The 20526-nt window shown below is 37.4% G+C and overlaps 1 protein-coding gene, 1 long non-coding RNA gene and 2 pseudogenes across 3 annotated transcripts; 3 read left to right on the forward strand and 1 right to left on the reverse strand.

The window, feature by feature from the left end:
• The first annotated feature begins 6457 nt into the window (after positions 1 to 6457).
• LOC125220363 (protein DA1-related 1-like) lies at positions 6458 to 13042 on the forward strand (annotated as a pseudogene).
• LOC148934160 (uncharacterized) lies at positions 9376 to 10318 on the forward strand. Its single transcript, XR_016136040.1, has 2 exons — positions 9376 to 9668; positions 9761 to 10318. It is a non-coding gene; the product is annotated as an uncharacterized LOC148934160 (long non-coding RNA).
• A 1765-nt stretch (positions 13043 to 14807) lies between the features above and the next one.
• LOC125219590 (putative late blight resistance protein homolog R1A-3) lies at positions 14808 to 17647 on the forward strand (annotated as a pseudogene). The gene is made up of 2 exons (XR_016136041.1): positions 14808 to 14991; positions 15087 to 17647. The product of XR_016136041.1 is annotated as a putative late blight resistance protein homolog R1A-3 (transcript).
• A 526-nt stretch (positions 17648 to 18173) lies between these two features.
• Positions 18174 to 20100, reverse strand: LOC125219588 (protein LYK5-like). Its single transcript, XM_048121607.2, has one exon. It carries the CDS (start codon positions 20093 to 20095, stop codon positions 18233 to 18235), a length of 1863 nt encoding a protein of 620 aa, XP_047977564.1. The 5' UTR covers positions 20096 to 20100; the 3' UTR covers positions 18174 to 18232.
• Between the last annotated feature and the right edge of the window lie 426 nt (positions 20101 to 20526).

Raw genomic sequence — 20526 nt, forward strand, 5'->3', positions numbered from 1 at the left:
TAAAAAAAAAGTTTTTAAAATTAGAAAATGCAATTTTTTTTTATACTTTTTAGTTAAGCTCAAAACGACATTCATTTTCGAGACGCTTTTTTTCGTTAATCTTTATTTATTTTCAGCGATTAAGAGAACCATGGACGTTGATGATCCATGAAAAGGAGTTTAATTTAATGCTCGGAATGACATCAAAGTAAAAAAATAATGAGTGAGCAAAAGCAAGTTGCGAAAGAAATTACAAAAGAATCTTTTCAAGTCTATCGTTAGACTTTAGGATAAAGAATGAGGATTTAATTAAACAAATTTTGTCCTACCGAAGTAAATAAAGTCAAAGTCCAAATGATTAATGTCTACAAAATTTGCGTCATCCTAATTAAATTAACGTACAACCATTTGGGCCCAATTCCTCAAATAAACTTCTAAAGCCCAAATTTTATTTCTTCTTTTCAGGATCAAGATCCAACATTATCTCTCCTGATCTCCCTCAATCTCTTCTGATCTCTCTCAGTCTGCAATCAATACATGTTAAGAGATTTCTACTCTTAATCGGACGTTGACGATAGAAAGTCCGTCGGCGGCGAGGAGAACATGGTAGTTGCGGGCTTGCCCCGACGATCACGCCAAAACTAGGGTTTTGTGAAGGAAAAAACGATAAAGAAACGAGCCTTATCAAACTGCTAACACTTAAAAGAGAAAATAGCCAAGTTTCAATGCATGGTTTACATTTGACCGACTCTAAAAGACTAAAAGACTAGACATAGACTGACTCAACTTGACTCGAACACAAACCAAACTCAAAAAAAAAAAAAAAAATTAAAATAAAAGAAAGAAACACACTAGCACGCAGATGTATCAAACCGGTTTAACTTTTGGTAACCGTCCCCACAAGCTTAAGATCAATCCAATTGTTTACAGTTTCAAATTCCTTCCCCTCCCTTCTTCTATCTAATCAGTTTGTCTGTTTGTCAAGATAATTTTTATCTTTACCACTTATTGGATTCACTCGGTCACTCATTCCTCACCAAAAATGTTAGGACCATTTTCTCATTCTTTTGCCATACCACTGATGCTTTGAGTTCCACTGACACAGACTAGTTCCTTAAGGTCTTTCTTTTGGTTGTAATGGGGCTAGGGGCTTATTTTGTGTATAGGTAAGAGTCCTAGGGGTCTTAAGTTCAAAAAGGTTTTAGTAAACATATGAAGGACATGTGAAGTTAGTGACAAAACTGGAACAACCTCCATTTTTACAATTCAAAATTCCCAACATTTGGAGATGTCCCCTGCTCAGGGTTATGTTACATTTTATCCTTGCCCTGCATATTTTATCTCTATCTCTTTTTTTTGGAGGAGGGGGGGGGGGAGGGGGTGTGTGATGCACTTTTTATTAGCACTAAATAAACATGCAATTATACAGAATATATATAGTATAGCTAAAGGTCAGTACCGAATAGCAAACACATGGAAAACAAGCATATATTGGCTACCCCCTACTAAGCTTCTTTCACTATTTGGAAAACCGAGAGAATTTTGGATTTTTGAAAACAACAACAACTTGAAAGCAAACAAACAATTGCAAATAATTTAAGAGGTAAAATATGAGAGAAGAGAATTTCAGGGATATGCGTTCACAAATTTTATGGTTATACAAATTTCAACTACAATACCCTAGCACAGTTTATACTTCGATAGAACGAGTCACATAAGTTTTGCCCATGCGGCACAAGCGTAGATTACTAACACTAGGGTTGTCAATCCTAGAACCGTAACTCCTAAAAGATCCTAAGACCCTTGAAAAGTCCCCACTCTCAATTAACAGTGTCGTTTTAAGGGAAACTAATTGTTGTGTCTACTAAGTGGATCTAACTCGCTAACCTCCTCTCACGATTACGTAGCAAGTTATATTAAATCATCACCGAATGTGTCACTCAAACGTGAAGTATTATGGAACAACTTAGGGAAGAAACGAAGTAAAAACAAAACGGATATTAAATAGAAAACATAATTGTATAGCCAAAGTCATTACTAACACATCCCTAGAATCCTATGAATTTAGTTACACATAATTGAATAATCTAAAAACATAGAATGAAGGGAAAACAAAGTGAAGATAAGAACTAAAACGATAAAACCCAAAGGTTGAATCCTTGTAGTCTTGATCTTCTCTTGATTTCTTCCTCAAGAGCATGATAGAACTCTCTCAATTTTATGCTCTAGAATTATATGGCAAAAAGAAGATCATAATGAAGAGGTTTGAGGGGATATTTATAGAGGAAAAATCGAGCTCCATCAAATAAGGTAAAAAGTAGCTAAGTTTGGTAAATCTTGTGGAGAAAGTAGGTCAATTTCGTGTGCCGCATTTTCCAAGCGGGCCGCTGCGTCTCGACCAGCGGTCGCTGCACATTGATCCGTAGACTCTGCCTCTTGGATAGCGGTCGCTACACTATGTTGCAGCGGTAGCTGTGAAAAATCCCGTAGCTTCGGAAACTCTTCGAGCGGTCGCTGCGCACTCTCTAGTGATCGCCGAAGCTAGAGATGCCCAAGGTTTTCGGTTCCGGTGGTTAACCGCCGGTTCCAAACCTCAGAACCGGAATCATGACATTTTTTACGAACTGAAACTGCCATATTTGGAACCGCGGGCCGGTTCCGGTTCAAGATTTTACGAACCAAAACCATCACCGAACCGCCGGTTTCGGACGGTTCTGAACCACCAGTTAACCGGCGGTTTCACGGTTCCAGCGAGGTATTCAAGGCGTCAGCCATTGGTAGCCAAGGAGCAGCTTTTTCAGATGATTTTTTGACCGAAACCGTTGGTTAACCGCGAAACCGGCGGTTAACCGTGAAGCTGGCGATTTCCCGATCCCGGTGCGGAACACAAGGCTAACACGTTGCAGCGCCGATTTGATGTTTCATGCAGGTGGTTAGGCGGTTCGTTGACCAAAACTGGCGATTAACCGGCGGTTCCGCCGGTTTTGTTCGATTTTCAAATTATTTTATTTTTAATTCTGATTTTGAATTCAAATTGGTCCATTATCCCCCCCCCCCCCCCATTTTTATCTATAAATACCCCATTCTATAAAATCGATATGATTTTCACCTTATTCGTCTTATTTCAATTTAAATTATCCATTGTTTTGTTCCAATTTATTGTATAAGTCCAAAATTTCAAATTACATAGCAAAAAAAAAATGAAAAATCGCCAAACCGAACCGGAACCGTCCGAAAACCAACGGTTTGGAACCGGAACCGAAACTGCCGGTTTTCAAACTGAAATCGGAACCTTGAAATAGCCTCACAGTTCGGTTCCGGTTCCACATTTCCCAAAATTGGAACTGGCAGTTCTGAACCGGAATCGGCGGTTTACGAATCGTGGGCATGTCTAGCCGGAGCGGACCGCTACTGGCTCAGCGGTTGTTGGGCCTTAGCGGTCACTGTGCATGTTGTAGCGGACCTCTGGGCGTCTCGAAAACTCCAAATTTCCAACTTCGACTTTTTGCTGTCTTTTAGGTTCAAGTATGCACAAATAGCACAAAACACGTCAAAATACCAAATAGAGAAAATATGCAAAATATGGACATGAATTGTGATTTTGACATTAAAAACGGACCAAATAAAGGCCTTAAAACAGTGCAAAATCCAAGCGTATCAGGGCGGTTAGATTACATTTTACTCTTGCCTTTTTTTTCCCACAAAATATTTCTCCTTTCTTTTCTTACATTTTACTCCTGCCCTATTTTTTTCAAAAAATCGTTCTCCTTTCTTTTCTTTTCTTTGCTAAGACTGTACATTTTTTCCTTTTCTTCTCTTTCCTTGTTTGGCTATTTTTTCTATTCTATCCCATTTACCCCAATTGGTGAGTTGCTCCATTCTATCCCCTTACTCACATGGTATACCGGCTCATGGTTCCAAAGAAGGGTAGTGTTTAGTGTGGCTCAAGTTGGGCTTTGCTGGCTATCGCTATCGCCTTTGGTCCTCACTATCCTATGTCAATTCCCTCTTAGCATGAAGTGACAACCTCTCTATTTTTTTAGTGTAGTAGAAAGTGTTCTACTATAGGCTTTTAACTCAAATTTTAGCGGGCTTCACAAATGGCTTAAGTTAAGGCTTTTCCATCGTTCGCACCTTCCATACTGATTTCAATTTATTAAAGGAAAGGTTCTCACAAATCAACATGTATCATTTCTTCATTCACTCTTACTAAGGGAATCATGCCTTTTATTTTACTTAGTTTATACCAAAAAAAAAACACAGAAATCCTAAAAAAAAGACTAGCAACAGACACTATACCGACTTAACAAATTAACATGTACTATTAACACTAACTACACTACCCCCCTCCCAGCTTCATTTTAGGTTGCCTTCAAGCTCACTTGATGAAATGGAATACATGGTAGTTAGTCCCCAATAGATAAACACAAATTTCTCACACTTAGACCAAGCATTGGGCTAAGTGGAAGAAGACAAAACATATTACATGCGTCACAAAACAGATACCAACAAATATAATTGAAGGGGTTGGCAGCGGAAGCGCGCATCAAATAAATCACATAATTAACTCGATCTATTTAGCAGATTATTTAGACAAATTCTATTCGCGTAATTATCACATGTACCATGCTCATAACTTGAATTAAAATATGCTTTAGTATAATTGAAACCTAAAATAAGCAAAATCCATAATGTGAATTAACCAAAGCAAGCATGAAATATGCAGTCATCTACATTATTAGATGACATGTGACATTAATCTAACAGTTAGATCAGAAGATCCCACTACAATGGACTACAAGTGTTTTGTTTTTGAACAATATTTACCATGTCAATATGAATACATCCAAGTTTGTACTCCCTCCGTCCCAACTAATATGACATACTTTTCTTTTTAGTTTGTCCCAACCAAGATGATACATTTCTATTTTTGATAACTTTTTCTCTCCAATTAATATACCAAACCATTTTATTTTTTGTGTAGTTAAATACTCAACTCTATTTCTCTCTCCATTTAATACTTTCACCCACTGTTTCTCTTTCTAATTAACTATATTAACCAATGTTTTAAAAACCGGACCGGACCGGCCGGTTCGACTGGTCGGACCGCGAACCGGTAGGTAGTCCGGTCCGGTTCACTCCTTTAAACCACCAATGCATTGAACCGCTGTGAACCGGCAGAACCGGCCAGCCGGACCGATTGGACCGTGAACCGGAAACCGGTTTAATATTGTTTTGTTTAAATTTTTTTAAAATTTGTTGTTGGTAGGAGTTGAACCCATGACCTCTCTTCTACATAAGAAGACCTCTCCCACTCCACCACATGAGCTCATTGAACAATTTGAACATCAAATATTTTTATACATTAACCATTAAATTTTTATCTACAAAAACTAATAATTCATTTTAATTTTATATTCTTTAATATAATTGTTAATTATAATATAAATAATTATCATCCTCTATATTTTAATGATGCTCTACTTACCATCTATATTATTATTAGTACCATATAAGATTCATTATTTACTATAAATAAATTTTTTATATTACATGCTTAATTTATATACCCTAGCTATTGACATCAATGAATATTTTTATCTAAACTTAATAAATATTTTTATCTAAACTTAATAAATATTTTTATCTAAACTTAATACCTAATTCGTATTTAATTATAATATTATTTTATGAAATAAATTTTCTTAAATTAATAAACATCATCTATTTTAATACATAAAAATATTAAATTTCTTAATAATATATAATATATGTGTTTATTATATATTCCGGTTCAACCAATGGTTCGACCAGTGAACCGGTTGAACCAGTGAACCAGTAACGACGCCGGTTCGCCGACCGGTCCGATTTTTAAAACATTGATATTAACCAATAACTCCTAAAATCTTGTGTCGACTAAGAAATGTGTCATCTTAGCTCGGACGGAGGGATATCTCAAGATTGTCAAAATATCTTTGGTCTTTAATCTTTGTTGTACATATGAAAGAATTGAAATAAAAATAAGTTACGGGAGACAAATCAGGGTTTTGTAGCATAATTACATACTCCCTCTGTCCTAAGGAAGATGACCCATTCCTTAAACGGCACGAGATTTTATGCAATTTTATTTTGTATGTTAAGTGGTGAGAATAAAGTAAGAGAGAAAAAATAAATAAACTAAAAGTGCTTCTATTTTTAGTAATGAGTCATTTTAGTTGGGACAAACCAAAAAAGAAAATGGGACGACGGAGGGAGTACCATTTGTTGCAGCCTCCATTGCTTGGGCCGGAGCCCGGGCATGCAGAAAAGGAAACTGCTAAACCAAACGCCACTTATGGTATGAGTCTATGATACCAAACACGCCCTAACTAGATTGGGTAATTTGTTACAAATGGACTGTCCATTCTTTCAGCTGTTGACTCCCTCATTATGCTTTCGTCACCCAAATTTGATGCCTCGTCTGATCTGATTCTTCCAAATTCTGCTGATTCTTGATCTGTTTCTGGTAAAACCCATACGTCTCTCTTACATATTTCCTGCTAGGGATACTGGTGTTGTGGATAACTCTTTATAATGAGTATACATTTTCTGTTTCGATGATTTAATTGGTTTTGCTTTGAGAAAGTTGTAACTAGATTTTTGGATTTTAGAATTCGTGCACAGTGAACTTTTTGAGTTTAATGATTGTTTGATCTTTTGATCCCTTTCCTTTTGGCTTCTGCTGGAATTAGCTAAAGAATAAAAATTGTAAAATGATTGAACATAACTAGTTTGCTGCCTGAGAAGCTTCAAAATTCCTTGCCAGTCTGCTGTGTATAAGTGTAGAGGCGAAAATACAGAATCTGAAAAGGGCAGTATCACGAGAAATACGAAGATGATACAATTTGGGAAGGACCTCTGATTTCATCTGCAATCTCCCCTTGGCCTCTAACATCATTGGTTCAATTTCATTTGCATCATCTTCTGTGTTGATTCATAATTTAGGATCAATTGTTCGATTTTGACATGGAAGGACTTGATAGAGCAATCGTACTTTCCATAGCTGAAGGTGACAAGAAAGAGAAGGGTAAAAAAGTTCTAGGTAAGTCAAGCAGCTACAACATTTTCTCTTGAGGATTCACACCCAATGGTAGATTCTGTCAACTTATTTCTTGTGTTTGGGGATCTGTTGTGATATCTTTTTGTGAATATGAGCTAATTAGAAAATTGTCTGGGAAGTTTGAGATATCTTTTTTTATTATCTCTATGGTGTTTCTTTACCATGAGTTAAGTTAGTAAAGAAGCATCAATGTGTTTGAAATATTTTAAGGATTTGGTAAGCTCGGTAACTTGGACTCGTGAATGCAGATAATGATTCTCAGTTGGACAAAGATTAGCAGCTTGCTAAGGCTCTGCAAGAAAGTTTGAATGTGAAGTCCTCCCCTCGATCATCTCCACCCATATCACCTCAACCTCCTTCACCCCAATCACCTCAACCTCCTCCAACTCAGTTACCTCAACTCCACTATCCTTCTGGATACAGGTAATACATTTCCCAGTAATTTATCATTTTCAGCTTTCTGTATGTTTCAGTTAAAATTTTTAGAATCTTATCAACCTATCAGATCGATTGGTGGAACATATTCTTCGAAGTTCTGGCTAGGTTATTTATGCAAAGTTGATCTGCAAATAGAAATTTAAAGTTATCGAACTGAAAACATGTCCATTCTTATGCTTTTAATATACATAAGCAAGTAATGCAATTTTTATGCAATATTTGAGAAGCGTCGCAAGTATATTAGCAATGTCATTAGCTGTTACTCTTAGTAACTCAAAGAACTCAAAGATTTTCAGTATCCAAACTTCATGAATACTTTTAGAGGTTGCGATCGTTCTGAATCTCTATGATAACATCAACATCCTTCGATATTACATTATTACTCCCTCAGCGATTACACATCCTACTTTTTTTGGTGGCTCGAGTTTTAAGAAATGTCAAGGAATTTGGGTGGAAAATGTTAGTGGAATGTGGGTCCAACTTATAAATTAGTTTTATAATAAAATGCGAATGGAATGAGTTAATGGAACGTGATATCTACGTTACCATATATATTAAAAGTGAAAAGATTCAAGTCATAATCGCAGCCTGAGGGAGTACTATTTGATAGAAACGTACGCAAGCTATTGTGTCTCGGACATTTTTATGAGTCTCTCGATATATTGTCTCAAAGAGAGCTAGCACATTCATATAAAATGTTGAAAACTGAAATGAATGTCTTGTTATGACTTAATTTTCAACATTCATTGTATGAGTTGGCTATTCTTTTGGTAGAGAATACTTTTTTTAACTCTCATGAACCGGCTTATTCATCTTGTGTAGAATCTGCACTGGTTGCAATACTGAAATTGGCCCTGGAAGATACTTGAGTTGCATGGGAGCTGTTTGGCATCCAAAATGTTTCTGTTGTAATGCTTGCGACCAAGAAATTTCTGATTATGAGGTGCTAAACTGTTATGAGAACATTATACGGAGTAGTTTCATTTTCTGACTTTCTAGGTGCCTCGTTTATATTCCCTATGTCTCTTTGATACTCCCTCCATCCCCAAAAAACAGGCCTAATGGGTGCGCTATGTGTTTTAATTAAAACTGGTTGGTGTATCACTGTGAGTGGGGAAAATGTCCCACCTTAGGGGGAGGGCAGTGTTAGTATTAATTAATAAATGTATTATGAGTAGAGAAAGTAGTGGGCCATGTGGTAGAAATAGAAAATAAATCGATATACTGACAGTGATATGTTGTGGGGTAGTTTCTATGACTCTATGAATAGAATTGGACTAATCTTTGTGTACATACCAAAATGGCAAAAAAAGATTGTTTAGCGACGGGTTACATAACTTGAATGGACCAATAATCTTATGAACTGACTTATCTCGAATTCTGTTTCAGTTTCCCATCTATAAAAATCATCCCTTCCATAAATCATGCTATAAGGACTTGCACCACCCCAAATGTGATGTTTGTAAGAACTTTGTAAGTGTTCTTCATATTCTTTTGCTGTATATATAGTTTGATACACAGTACATACATTTCGGATTACATTTAGCTTATTCTTTTACTATTGTGTGATTGGGTTTGGACTAGAATGAGTTATATTTGTTGTTTGGTATTTCTCGATTGACCTACCAGAGTCATACTTGTTACTTTAGAGCTTGGGTCTTATATTTATTTTCCATCCATGTAGATTCCCACGATTGCAGCCGGACTTAATGAGTACAAAGCTAATCCTTTCTGGCATCAGAAGTACTGCCCTTCACACAAACATGATGGAACACCCCGTTGCTATAAGCCATGGAAGGAGAGAAAATTGTACAGTCTATTATGTGTAGGCATCATAGTTTTACTAAAGTGGCATAGGGGCTGATTATTTATTCTGGTGCCAGGGTCATCACCACATGCCGGAGACTAGAGGCCATTGCCTATCTGAAGAGAAAACTGTTAGCACAGTACAAAAAAATATTAAATACTATGAAATGAAAATCAGCTGAATAACGCTGTTAGAATATTTCTTTCTCAACTTTCGACCCTTCAATTCCCAGATACTGAGGTGACCCAAAAAAGGAGGATATCGTACAGACATGTCTCCTGAGCCTTACAGGCTCGTTCAAAAATGTGAAATAACAGCAATCCTCATTCTGTATGGTCTGCCTAGGTAGAGTAACTTATATGTTATACTATGAGGTATAGCTCATCTTCTGCCTTCTTGGATCCTCACCATAAGTAACAGCGATTCTCATTCTGTAGATAACTGACTGGGTCAATCCTGGCTCATGAAATGATGCATGCGTGGCTCCGTCTGAAAGGTAAACGTTCACTAATATGCTAGCTCAGATGTGGTTATATTCAGAGATCATTCCTGGCTCTGGTAGCAATGCAGCTACTGCCTCGACCTCAGTATCCTCGTCTGGCTCTTCAAAGAAGGAGAAGAGGTTTGAATTTGGGAAAAAACTTGGTCAGATTCTCATACAGCAGATAGAATCGGATAGTTCTGAAGTTTACGGAGATGGTTTCAGGGAAGGCAACACGGCGGTGCTCAAATATGGGCTGGGGAGCACTCTCGATCACATTCGCCTGACAGGGAATATTTCTTGTTAACTTGATATCTCCGTATTTGGTATGAAATTTTTTCTCTATATGCAAATGTCTTGCATATTGGATGCCCAGAAAGTAAATGACTTTTTAATTTTTCTTTAACTAATTGCCGAAAAAAAGGCCACCAAATGTAATTGTACCGAAAATATTTGTTCATGTATCATCAAATAGTTGGTACGAGAATCGATCCAAGTTCTCCCCCTTTGATAATTATTTTATTTTTTATTTTTATCGATTTGTTGTTGGAGCAAAGACGACAGCGAAGCCAACTAGTGAGGGAGTGGAGGAGTTGGCAAGACGAGTGGGCAATGAAAGCATCAAGGCTATGAAAATAGGCAGAAAATGCAAGCATAATGAAGTGAAGGGGGAAGAGAAACTTGATTCATATATTCATATCTTCATAATGAAATAAAATAACTATAGCTAATTTTATCTTCTAAAATGCAGAACATGGATCATAACTTCTCCACGAAAAAGGAAACACTAGCAACTATCTTTCACACACAATCCTTCATTCATTTCTTGGTGTGAGACTGTGAGTGGGACGTGCGTCTAGCTCATGATTCAACGCGCGGGGGCTTGCTGAATCTTTGGTTTGCAAGTTGGGCTACATATTGGGCTGTTGAATGAGCTGCAAAAATATATTCCTCCCTCTCTTCAATATTAATGGGCTCCTTAGTACGATGAATGGAATGGAGATGAGAATGAAATGATAATTCCATTCCATTCTTGTGCTTGGTAAGCACGAGGAATGCAAAAGGAATGAAATTGTTATTCCATGATTGATTTCATTCCTATGTTTGATAACTACAAATTAATATAGAAATGGAATGGAATAAAATATGAATAATTAATATGTTGATTTTACTATGTGTGAAATGTGTGAAGTATTAAAAAAAATTATTTTAATTTTATTATAAAATTGTGATGATATTAAATTTATATATGAATATAAAATAATATATAATTTTGTTAAAATTTAAAATGAGGAAAAAGGAAAATGGAATGGAATGGAATGGGTATTCCCATGTGGAATGGAATGGCCTTTCCAAAAGGAATGGTGAATCACCAAGCAAAAAAATGGAATGAAGGTAGGAATGTCAATCCATTCCACCATACCAAGAGGGGCCTAAATGTGTCACATTAACATTCTGCGATATTCAAATTGGCTGTTGTTTCCGTCTTTCAACTGACGTTCGAACTATAATTCATATTCAGTAATATTAGTCAGAGAGAAATAGAGAGTGCCTATTAATTAATGTAGGAGACACTGCACCACCATTTAGTTGAATAGACTGAGTTATATTCATTTGGTATTTCTCGATTGACCTATCAAGAGTCATACTTGTTCCTCGAGAGCTTTGGTCTTATATTCATTTTCCATTCATGTAGATTCCCTTGAATGCAGCCGGGCTTATTGAGTACAGAGTTCATCCTTTCTGGAAGCAGAAGTACTGCCCTTCACACGAACATGATGGAACATCCCATTGCTGTAGCTGTAAAAGAATGGAGGTGAGCAGTACAAATTAGATTTTCTTTGAAGGGAAACTGAAAGAAAGAGATACGAACATGAGATCTTCATGAACGGGAAATACATAGTAGTCTCTCTGTCCTAACTTAGTAGAGTTCGTAATCCTGATGTCCCAACTTATTTGAGTCATTTCTCTCCACTCTTACTTTATTTCTCTTATTTTACTTTCATTTATCTCTCCTACTTTATTCTAGATTTAATTTTATTATGTCTTTTTGTATTCTATTTAACATAATTTCTAATCTCCCACTCTTCGTGCTAAAAAAAATGTCCCAACTAAGTTGGGACAGAGAGGGAGTATGTCTTAGTATTTTTTACCTATTTAATGGTTGTCCCGTAGTGCAGCCAGTAGATACTATATATATCATTCTTGATGATCGGAGGAAGCTGTGTTTCGAGTGTCTAGATTCATCAATAATGGATACACACGAGTGCCAACCGCTTTACCTTGAAATACAAGAATTTTACGAAGGTCTAATGATGAAGGTAGAGCAGCAAGTGCCATTACTCTTGGTCGAGAGGCAAGCACTAAATGAAGCCATCGAAGGAGAGAAAACTGTACACTCTACTCTGTGAAAGCATCATAGTTTTCCTAAAGTTCTCATCGGCAAAGGGGCTGATTTAGTAATATTTATTCTGTTGCCAGGGTCATCACCACACGCCGCAGACTACAGGCCTTTGCCTATCAGAAGAGCAAACTGTTAACACAGTACGAGCAAATCATTAATGTGACCTAAAAATCAAACTGAATAACGTTGTGAAAATACTTTCGCTCTTAACTTTCGACCCTTCACTTCCCAGATACTGAGGAGACCAAAAATAGGAGCATATTGGATAGCAGGCATGTTTCCTGAGCCTTACAGACTCGTTCGAAAATGTGAAGTAACAGCGATCCTCATTCTGTATGGTCTGCCTAGGTAGAGAGGTATAGCTAATCTTCTGCCTTTGGATCCTCACCGTAAGTAATCTATGTCCTGATGTAGGTTACTGACTGGGTTGGTCCTGGCTCATGAAATGATGTATGCGTGGCTCCGTCTAAAAGGTTAACGCTCACTAATTTCTCTTGCTGTAGTACATGCCTACACACTTATCAACTTTCAGGTTACCCAAATCTTAGTCCAGAAGTTGAAAGAGGAATCTGCCAAGTGCTAGCTCAGATGTGGTTAGATTCAGAGATCAATGCTGGCTCTGGTAGCAATGCAGCTTCTGCCTCGACCTCAGCATCCTCGTCTGGCTCTTCGAAGAAGGCGAAGATGTCTGAATTTGAGAAAAAACTTTGCGAGTTTTTCAAACACCAGATTGAATCAGACAATTCTGCAGTTTACGCCAACAAGGTGGTGCTCAAATACGGGCTGAGGAGCACACTCGATCACATTCGCCTGACAGGGAGATTTCCTTGTTAACTTGATAGCTCAATTCGGTATTGGAGTTCATGCTCTATATTTGTATATATTCATTCGTCTTGCATGTTGGATGCCCAGAAAGTAAATGACTTTTTTAATTTTTCTTTAACTAATACTCAGCTATAGAATACAATGAAAGCAAATATAAGCCACCAAATGTAATTGTACCGAAATATTTGTTAGTGTATCATCAAATCGTTGGTACGAGAATCGATCCAAGTTCCCCCTCAATGCGCAGGGGGCTTTCTGCATCTTGGGCTTTGGAGTTAGGCTGTTTTATGAGCTGCAAAAAAATAATGTTACTCCTTCCGTTGCTTTGGATGAACTGGAAGGGTATGCTACCGACCGAAAGGAGCCTCTTATTGATATGGCAGATGTCGAGAATCATACGTTTATGGCAGTTGCACCTGATCCCAAGTGAAGTAAAGTAGAAGAGTGGATAAAGTTTGTGAGATTAGAAGTTTTGGTTTCTGCCATGAAAAACGTGGCTCAAATAACTTTAAAGAAATGGAATATAACTCATTTAAATTGAGATATAGTAAATACCATGGTTACATTTTATACTAGGTTTGTCAACTTGTCAAATACTACCTCTGGTGCCTAATAGATGTCTCAAATTTGATCGGTGACGGTTTTAAGAAATTGAGGCTTTGTAAAAAAAAGTGGGTAAAAAAAGTTAGCGAAATGTGGATTCGACTTTTATATACTTTCTCTGTCACATAAAAACAGGGAATTTGGGACTGAACAAGTTTTAATGATAAATTGATAAAGTAGGAGAGATAGAAAGAAAAAATGATTGAAGCATTGTCGGTGAAAAATGATGCTCACTTCATAAGAGAAAAAGACTTACCAAAAAAGAAAGACCGAATTTGGATTATATCAAAAGGCGAAATGAATTTAGATTTTCCAATTGGTCTAGATCATTTCAAGACAAGTAGACTATTTATGATGCCTTTAGATGAGCTTTAGGGGAATGGTTCAGAGATATTGTAGAGTGAAACCATGCAATGCCAGATACGAGATAGATCTTTAAAAGAACAAGGGTATTTTCATATTCAAGAATCAGTTCATTACTCTGTGTTTTCACTTTGATGATTATTTGCAAGGATTTCGAAAAGGCTTCATACTTTCCAAGTGAATCCTTCTACATCGATATAGAGTTATATTGGACAAAAGATGACAAAATGGAATTAAGGAGGAAGAAAAGGGGACATTGTCTATCATAAACCGTGTCGCTTTGCACAATGTTTGTAGATTTTTGAGTAAGTTTTAAAACGACACAATGTCTAAACTATTAGGAAGAAATTGGTTATGCATTGTCTATCACAATGTTTGGAGCTATTAGGTTATGCATGGTTGTTTGATTGGTTTTATAATCACTTATATAGTGAGACGGAGGGAGTATATAAGTATGGTGGACTACTAAAATTATTTTTTGCGTTCAACTTTTGGACATTTTTGCAATTCTCCTCGTCCAAACTTTCCATAGATTTATTTAAAACAACACAAAAATGCAACCAAAAAGGGAAACTCCACTAATAAAATTTGAATGAACAGTATGTTTTGAATTACGTATGGATTTCTTCGCTAAGAATATTACCAAAAATACTTTTACTTTTTTTGAAGGATAAAATTAAATTCAATTTCAAAAAGGGATTATATCTGAATTGTCATCTTCGATGTGTTTTAAGATTGTGGTTGATATTCACAAGCACAAAAGCACCTACCTTTATAGTCACTTACTGTATTTGTTTTTGGCTAAAAGTAAATTTTGAGTGGCGAACTAAAGAGCAATTATTAGTTGTGCCTTATAAACAATGGGAGCCAGCTGCAAAGGAAGTTGTTCCTATATCACAGTATCACAATTTTCTCTGCAGATTTATCTCATTTTCATTCACACTGCTCATCTATATTCATGGCGGCTTATGCAGCTCTGCTTTCTCTTATACGTATCATAGATGATATTGAAACTCATCCTTCCCCTCCAATTTCCCTTGATAAACAACAAGTTGAATCTCTGACTGAAAAACTTGTCTTTTTGCAGAAATTTCTTGAAAGCTATAACTCCCCTTTTGCATACAGCGACGAAGAAGACCCGTTGGAGATGCGCATTGTAGATGTAGCTCGTGCAGCTGAAGATTTGATCGAGTCCTATATTATTGACACTGTCCAGCTTTCTGCAAAAGCAGCCAACGACAATGGTGATGAACAAGTTAGTTGCATACACTTGTATCAAGATCTGCAAAATGTGATAGAAGAAATGGATTTGTTGAAGAAAGAGGTGATTGCGATAATGAGGGAGAAGGCAGTGCACCAGAGAACTGATGGTGCTGATTTTCGATCCGATTCCACAGAAAAGAACCATCTCACGATAGGGTTTGATGATGTGCTTCTTCAACTCCTTATAGGCTTACTGATGGAAACCCCAATCGCCAAATCATCCGTATAGTAGGGATGGGTGGCATCGGTCTTGCAAAAGGTGCGTTTGAACACCGGCTTATTAAGGATCATTTTGATATTTGCGTGTGGACTACCATTTCCCAAGAATATTATATAGTAGAAACTCTTAGGGAAGTTCTCACTCGAGCAAGAGGGTGCTCGAGCAATATTAATGAGAATGATTTACAAGTAGCACTACACAAGTGTTTATGAGGTAGGAGGTATCTCATTATATTGGATGATATGTGGAGTATAGATGTGTGGGATAAATTGAAATTTTCCTTTCCTGATTGCAATGAGGGTAGTCGAATAGTAGTAACAACTAGGATGTCGAACTTGGCTGCCCACTTGACTGATTCCTACAATGTCTGTAAGATGAGTTTGCTAGATGAGGATAGTAGCTGGACTTTGTTATCCAAAACTGTATTTGGGGAATAGAGTTTTCCTACTGATCTCAAGCAAATTGGAAAGGAAATTGTTGGAAAATGTAATGGACTTCCTTTGGCAATCACTGTGATTGGGGGTCTAATGGCTAAATCCAATTTTACACTAGGATATTGGGAGCACATGCAAGAAAACTTAAGCGCAATAGTGAATTCGGAGAATGATGATTATTGCTTGAAATTATTGAAACTTAGCTATAATCATTTGCCAGCCTATCTAAAGCCTTGTTTTCTTTATATGGGAGTGTTTGAGGAAGATAGTGTAATTACTGCTTCAGAAGTTGTCAAGTTATGGATTTCTGAGGGATTTCTGAAATCAGTAAACGACAAAAGCTTGAACACAGTTGCCAGAGAGTACTTGAAAGAGCTAATTGATAGAAATCTGATTCTAGTTCATGACTTGGGGTTCCTTGGGAATGTAAAATCATGCATGATTCATGATTTATTAAGAGATCTATGTATAAAAGAAGCTAAAAAACAGAGATTTTTTTATGTCGTGGGAGAACAAAGTCCTCAAGGAATAACTAACCAGCATCGCATTGTTATTCCGACAAGCACTTCAAATGAAAGAGTTCGTGTTGCCTTGGACTCTATGTCACATGCTCGAACTTATGTACGCCATCGAGGTGTATGCCCAGGATTGCCAAATTCTAGATTTCTGAGGACACTAGATGCTTATACTGGTTCATGTACTGGGTCAGACTACTTGTATCCTCTTGAAGTGTTTCATTTGGTGAATTCACGATACCTTGCCTTTGGTACTTCTTTGGAGTCCGCGATTCCTTCAATCAATCTCCTTTGGAATCTTCATACACTAATTATTGCTTGTTGTAATGATTTTATTGCACCAATTGCAATTTGGAAAATGCATAAACTTAGGTATGTCCATTTCATTGAATGTCAATTGCATCTCCCAGATCCTCCGAGCATCGACAATGATATTATTATAATGGAGAATCTAGAGGTGCTCAAAGGAGTGGAGAATTTCAGTTTAAGTGAAGATGATGTTAAAAGAATTCCCAATATTATGAAATTGGTTGTGATTTACAATGTGGAGCTAATTGAGCGAGTGGACTGTCTCAGCTATCTTCAGTGTTTTAGTAAACTGGAATCCTTGATGTTACAGTTCCCCTGGTTTGTTGATAGAAAGTATCAGCTGAAGATGAGTTTCCCACCCTCACTTAAGAAGTTATATCTTGATGTGCCAACTAATTTTGAGTTGGAAGACATACTGCCAATGTTAGGTTCTTTACCACTTCTTTGGAGGCTCAGATTAGATGGAGGTCGCTTTAGAACACGAAAGTGGGAAACAATTGAAGGCCAATTCCGCAGTCTTAGGTTATTAGCATTGGGCGGATGTGGTGATCTAGAAGATTGGACAGTGTTAGAGAGCTCCCACTTTCCACTTCTTGAGGAGCTTCATCTTCTGAATTTAGATGAACTGGAGGAGATCCCTTCAGAAATCGGAGAAATAGCAACACTCAGATCAATTATATTGGATTCTTGCAATGACTCAATGGTGTTGTCAGCTAAACAGATATTGGAGCAGCAACAGGATTTACATGGAGACGAATTAGACCTTCATGTAATCGTTCGACTTTGGGAGAAAGATGAAGATCTGCTAAAGTTAGCCACTTCCAATTTTGAAGTTTACTAAAGTATGTTTGTATATTTTGATGAAGTATTATTAGTTGAGTTTTAATATAAAATGTTCCTTTATAAATGGATGTGTATAACTGTGTAGCAAGAATGTGGAGCTACTGAATATGTGGGAAGTAGGAGGGCTAACATGCAAATAATGAAAGGTGAAGGGAGTTAGTTAAAACCGTTGGAGTGAGAAATCTGTTTCAAGCACACTACTCATATTCATGTCATTAAACACTATATTTGTGAGAAAATATTGTCTACTTACTTAGCTACTGTAATTGTTGTGAGATAGAGAAGAAAGTTTTGAGTGTTGTTCTTGAGTAAATTATATTGTGTTCTTGAATCTTGAGATAAAAAGACAAAACCAATTTATGGTTGTAGTTTTTGAATTTTAAGTACAAATATTTGGCTATACTATAATTATATTGCCGTCTACAGTATAGTTTTAGGACTAATAAAAATTGCACCAATCACTCCTATTAAAGATCACTGAACCGATTGATGTTATTTAGGTTTTAATTTCTTTGATTGTATCATGTATGTACTTTATAAAATATGAAACTCGCCTTGTACCACTTTTGTCACAAAATATAGAACACATTTGCATATCTTATGTAACTTACAAGATGTAAAGCAAAGCATTAGATGATTCATACTAATTTTATTCAATGGAAAATGATTGAGAATTGTAGACATCAGGCTGAATTTTCATGAGAGCATTAACAACTTCACCCATGCTTAATCTTGTGGTAGGTTGTGGAGCCAAGCACGCGGCGCACAGCTTCAGCAGACGCAGTGCTAGCTCACTCTGGTCGATGGCGAAGCCAAGTGGATGCTTCACATGAAGACGAGGATCAACAAGGGCATTAGCATCATCTGCCATGTGTGTTCCATCAGCAGCAGAGATCACTACTTCAGACAGAAGAGATTCCTCACCATCTTTTACCAACACAGCTTCTCTTCCGGTGATCAACTCCAACAGCACCACCCCAAACGCGTAGACATCTATCTTAGGGCTTACCTCCCCTGCTTCAACATACTCCGGTGCCATGTAACCCTTTTCTCCAACAACCGAGCCGGTATGTGACTTCCCATTCTCTCCAGCTAAGCTAAAATTTGTGATCTTTGCTCTGAGTTCGCGGTTGAGTAAGATATTGCAACTGTTGATATCCTTGTGCACATAAGCTGGAGAAGTGCAGTTGTGTAGATAATCGAGCCCATTTGCAACGTCTAGAGCAATGAGAATCCGGTGGTTCCAACTGTGGGCGAAGGCACTCGTTTCTCTACAAAGCCAGTTCTTTAAAGAGCCCTCCTCCATGTACTCATAAACTAGGTAGAATACTTCATGATGCTCACAAACACCATAGAGGTTGATCAAGTTGAAGTGGTTGAGATTGCCAAGAATTTTAATCTCTTTGGAGATATCTCTGCTTGTCTTCTTCACAGCTACTCGATTCCCACGAAGAATCCCATGGTAGATGGACTCACTCAACCTCCTCTGTGGGCTGAAGTTGTCTGTTGCAGCCTCCAACTCTTCATACTTGTATATTTTCAAACTTTCCCCTATTCCAACAACCTTATCTAGAAAGTGCTCAGGTAATCTCTCCTTCATTTCCCTCGAGAATCGAGCAGCTCTAACTCTCCTAAAATGCATGAATCCGAGGAGAGCAAGAAAGCAAAATACAACCAGAGCAGCACCAGCACCTACCCCCACAGAAATCCATCGAAACGGCTTTGTGTGGGACACTGCTGCGTATGGAAAGGATGTAGAGAAAAACCATCTCAACTTAGAAGCTTGAGGTTCTGTTTGTAGAGGAATCAAGATAGTTGTGAAGGGATAAACGATTGGATCCTCGGTAGCAAATCCATTCGCTGTAGCTACACTTTTGGCACTCACATTGAACTTTTTACTAATATTAGCAACAGAATCATGCCATGTTAACAAGAATGTGAGCAGAAACTTGGTCCCGTTCGATATCTGCTCCTGACTCGGACAAGCACACCTGAGGGGCACCCGAAGATTCGTTGATGGGATTAACTTCAATTTGTTATAAGGGTTCTGGTGTTTGAGGGCATTACATGAGGTGAGGCCTTGGTAAGTCTGGTTTGCAATGGTGAAGTATGTCTCATTCGTGGACTTGTAGACGTAGGAGGTGTTGGCCTGATAGTACTTCCCCAAGCACGAGCACGTTGCAGGAACGAACACAGCACTGTCGGGAGGTAGGATCTCAGAGGCCGTGATGTTGTTGAGGCGTGCCAGCTCTTGAGGGTCGGACGAGGTTAGGTTGGCAATGGACGAGGCTGAGGAATAAGGTGGTTGGGTTCTGAACATCAATATGGCTTTGCAAGAAGGCCTTTCGTCGTTGCAGCTGTAGAGGAAGGCCGGAGATGGTCCTGTTTCATCGGATGCTTCACAGTTCATAACCGAATTACCTGAATACTGCTGCTGGCCGTTGGATCGAGATGGCGACGAGGCCAATATTATAAGAAATGTGATTAGATTCTTGCTTATGATCATGTACATTTTTGCAGAGGCTATATTGGATGAAGAAGCATAATAGAATTGAGTAATTTGAAAATCAATCTTATAAGTTATAACAACCAACCAAAATTTAGGAAAAAGTCAAAGCCAATTTGCTTCAACTATAAGCTCATAGTCAAAATTACATATAGATATATTCGTGAGAAAAAGTCTGCATAAAGTTTATGAAAGAGACATTTACTAATTAGACTGCTTCAAAAGTTGGTTATAAGTAATAACCAATTGGTGGTTTATGTAATGAGCAGTTGAACAATCAACAAAAACAAGAGAAATGTTGTCTAATTTTAAACTCATGTTGGATTCAACAACAACGTGCCTAAACAGATACTAAATGTTCAAATTTGTTAATCAATAACTACATTTATAATCCAACAACCCAAAATGGTTATTTTTGACTTTGAGGTTGAGGCTGC

Source organism: Salvia hispanica, chromosome 1 (assembly GCF_029641045.1).
Source record: "Salvia hispanica isolate PSC_SH4W2 chromosome 1, Shi_PSC_v1, whole genome shotgun sequence".
NCBI lineage: Eukaryota > Viridiplantae > Streptophyta > Magnoliopsida > Lamiales > Lamiaceae > Salvia > Salvia hispanica.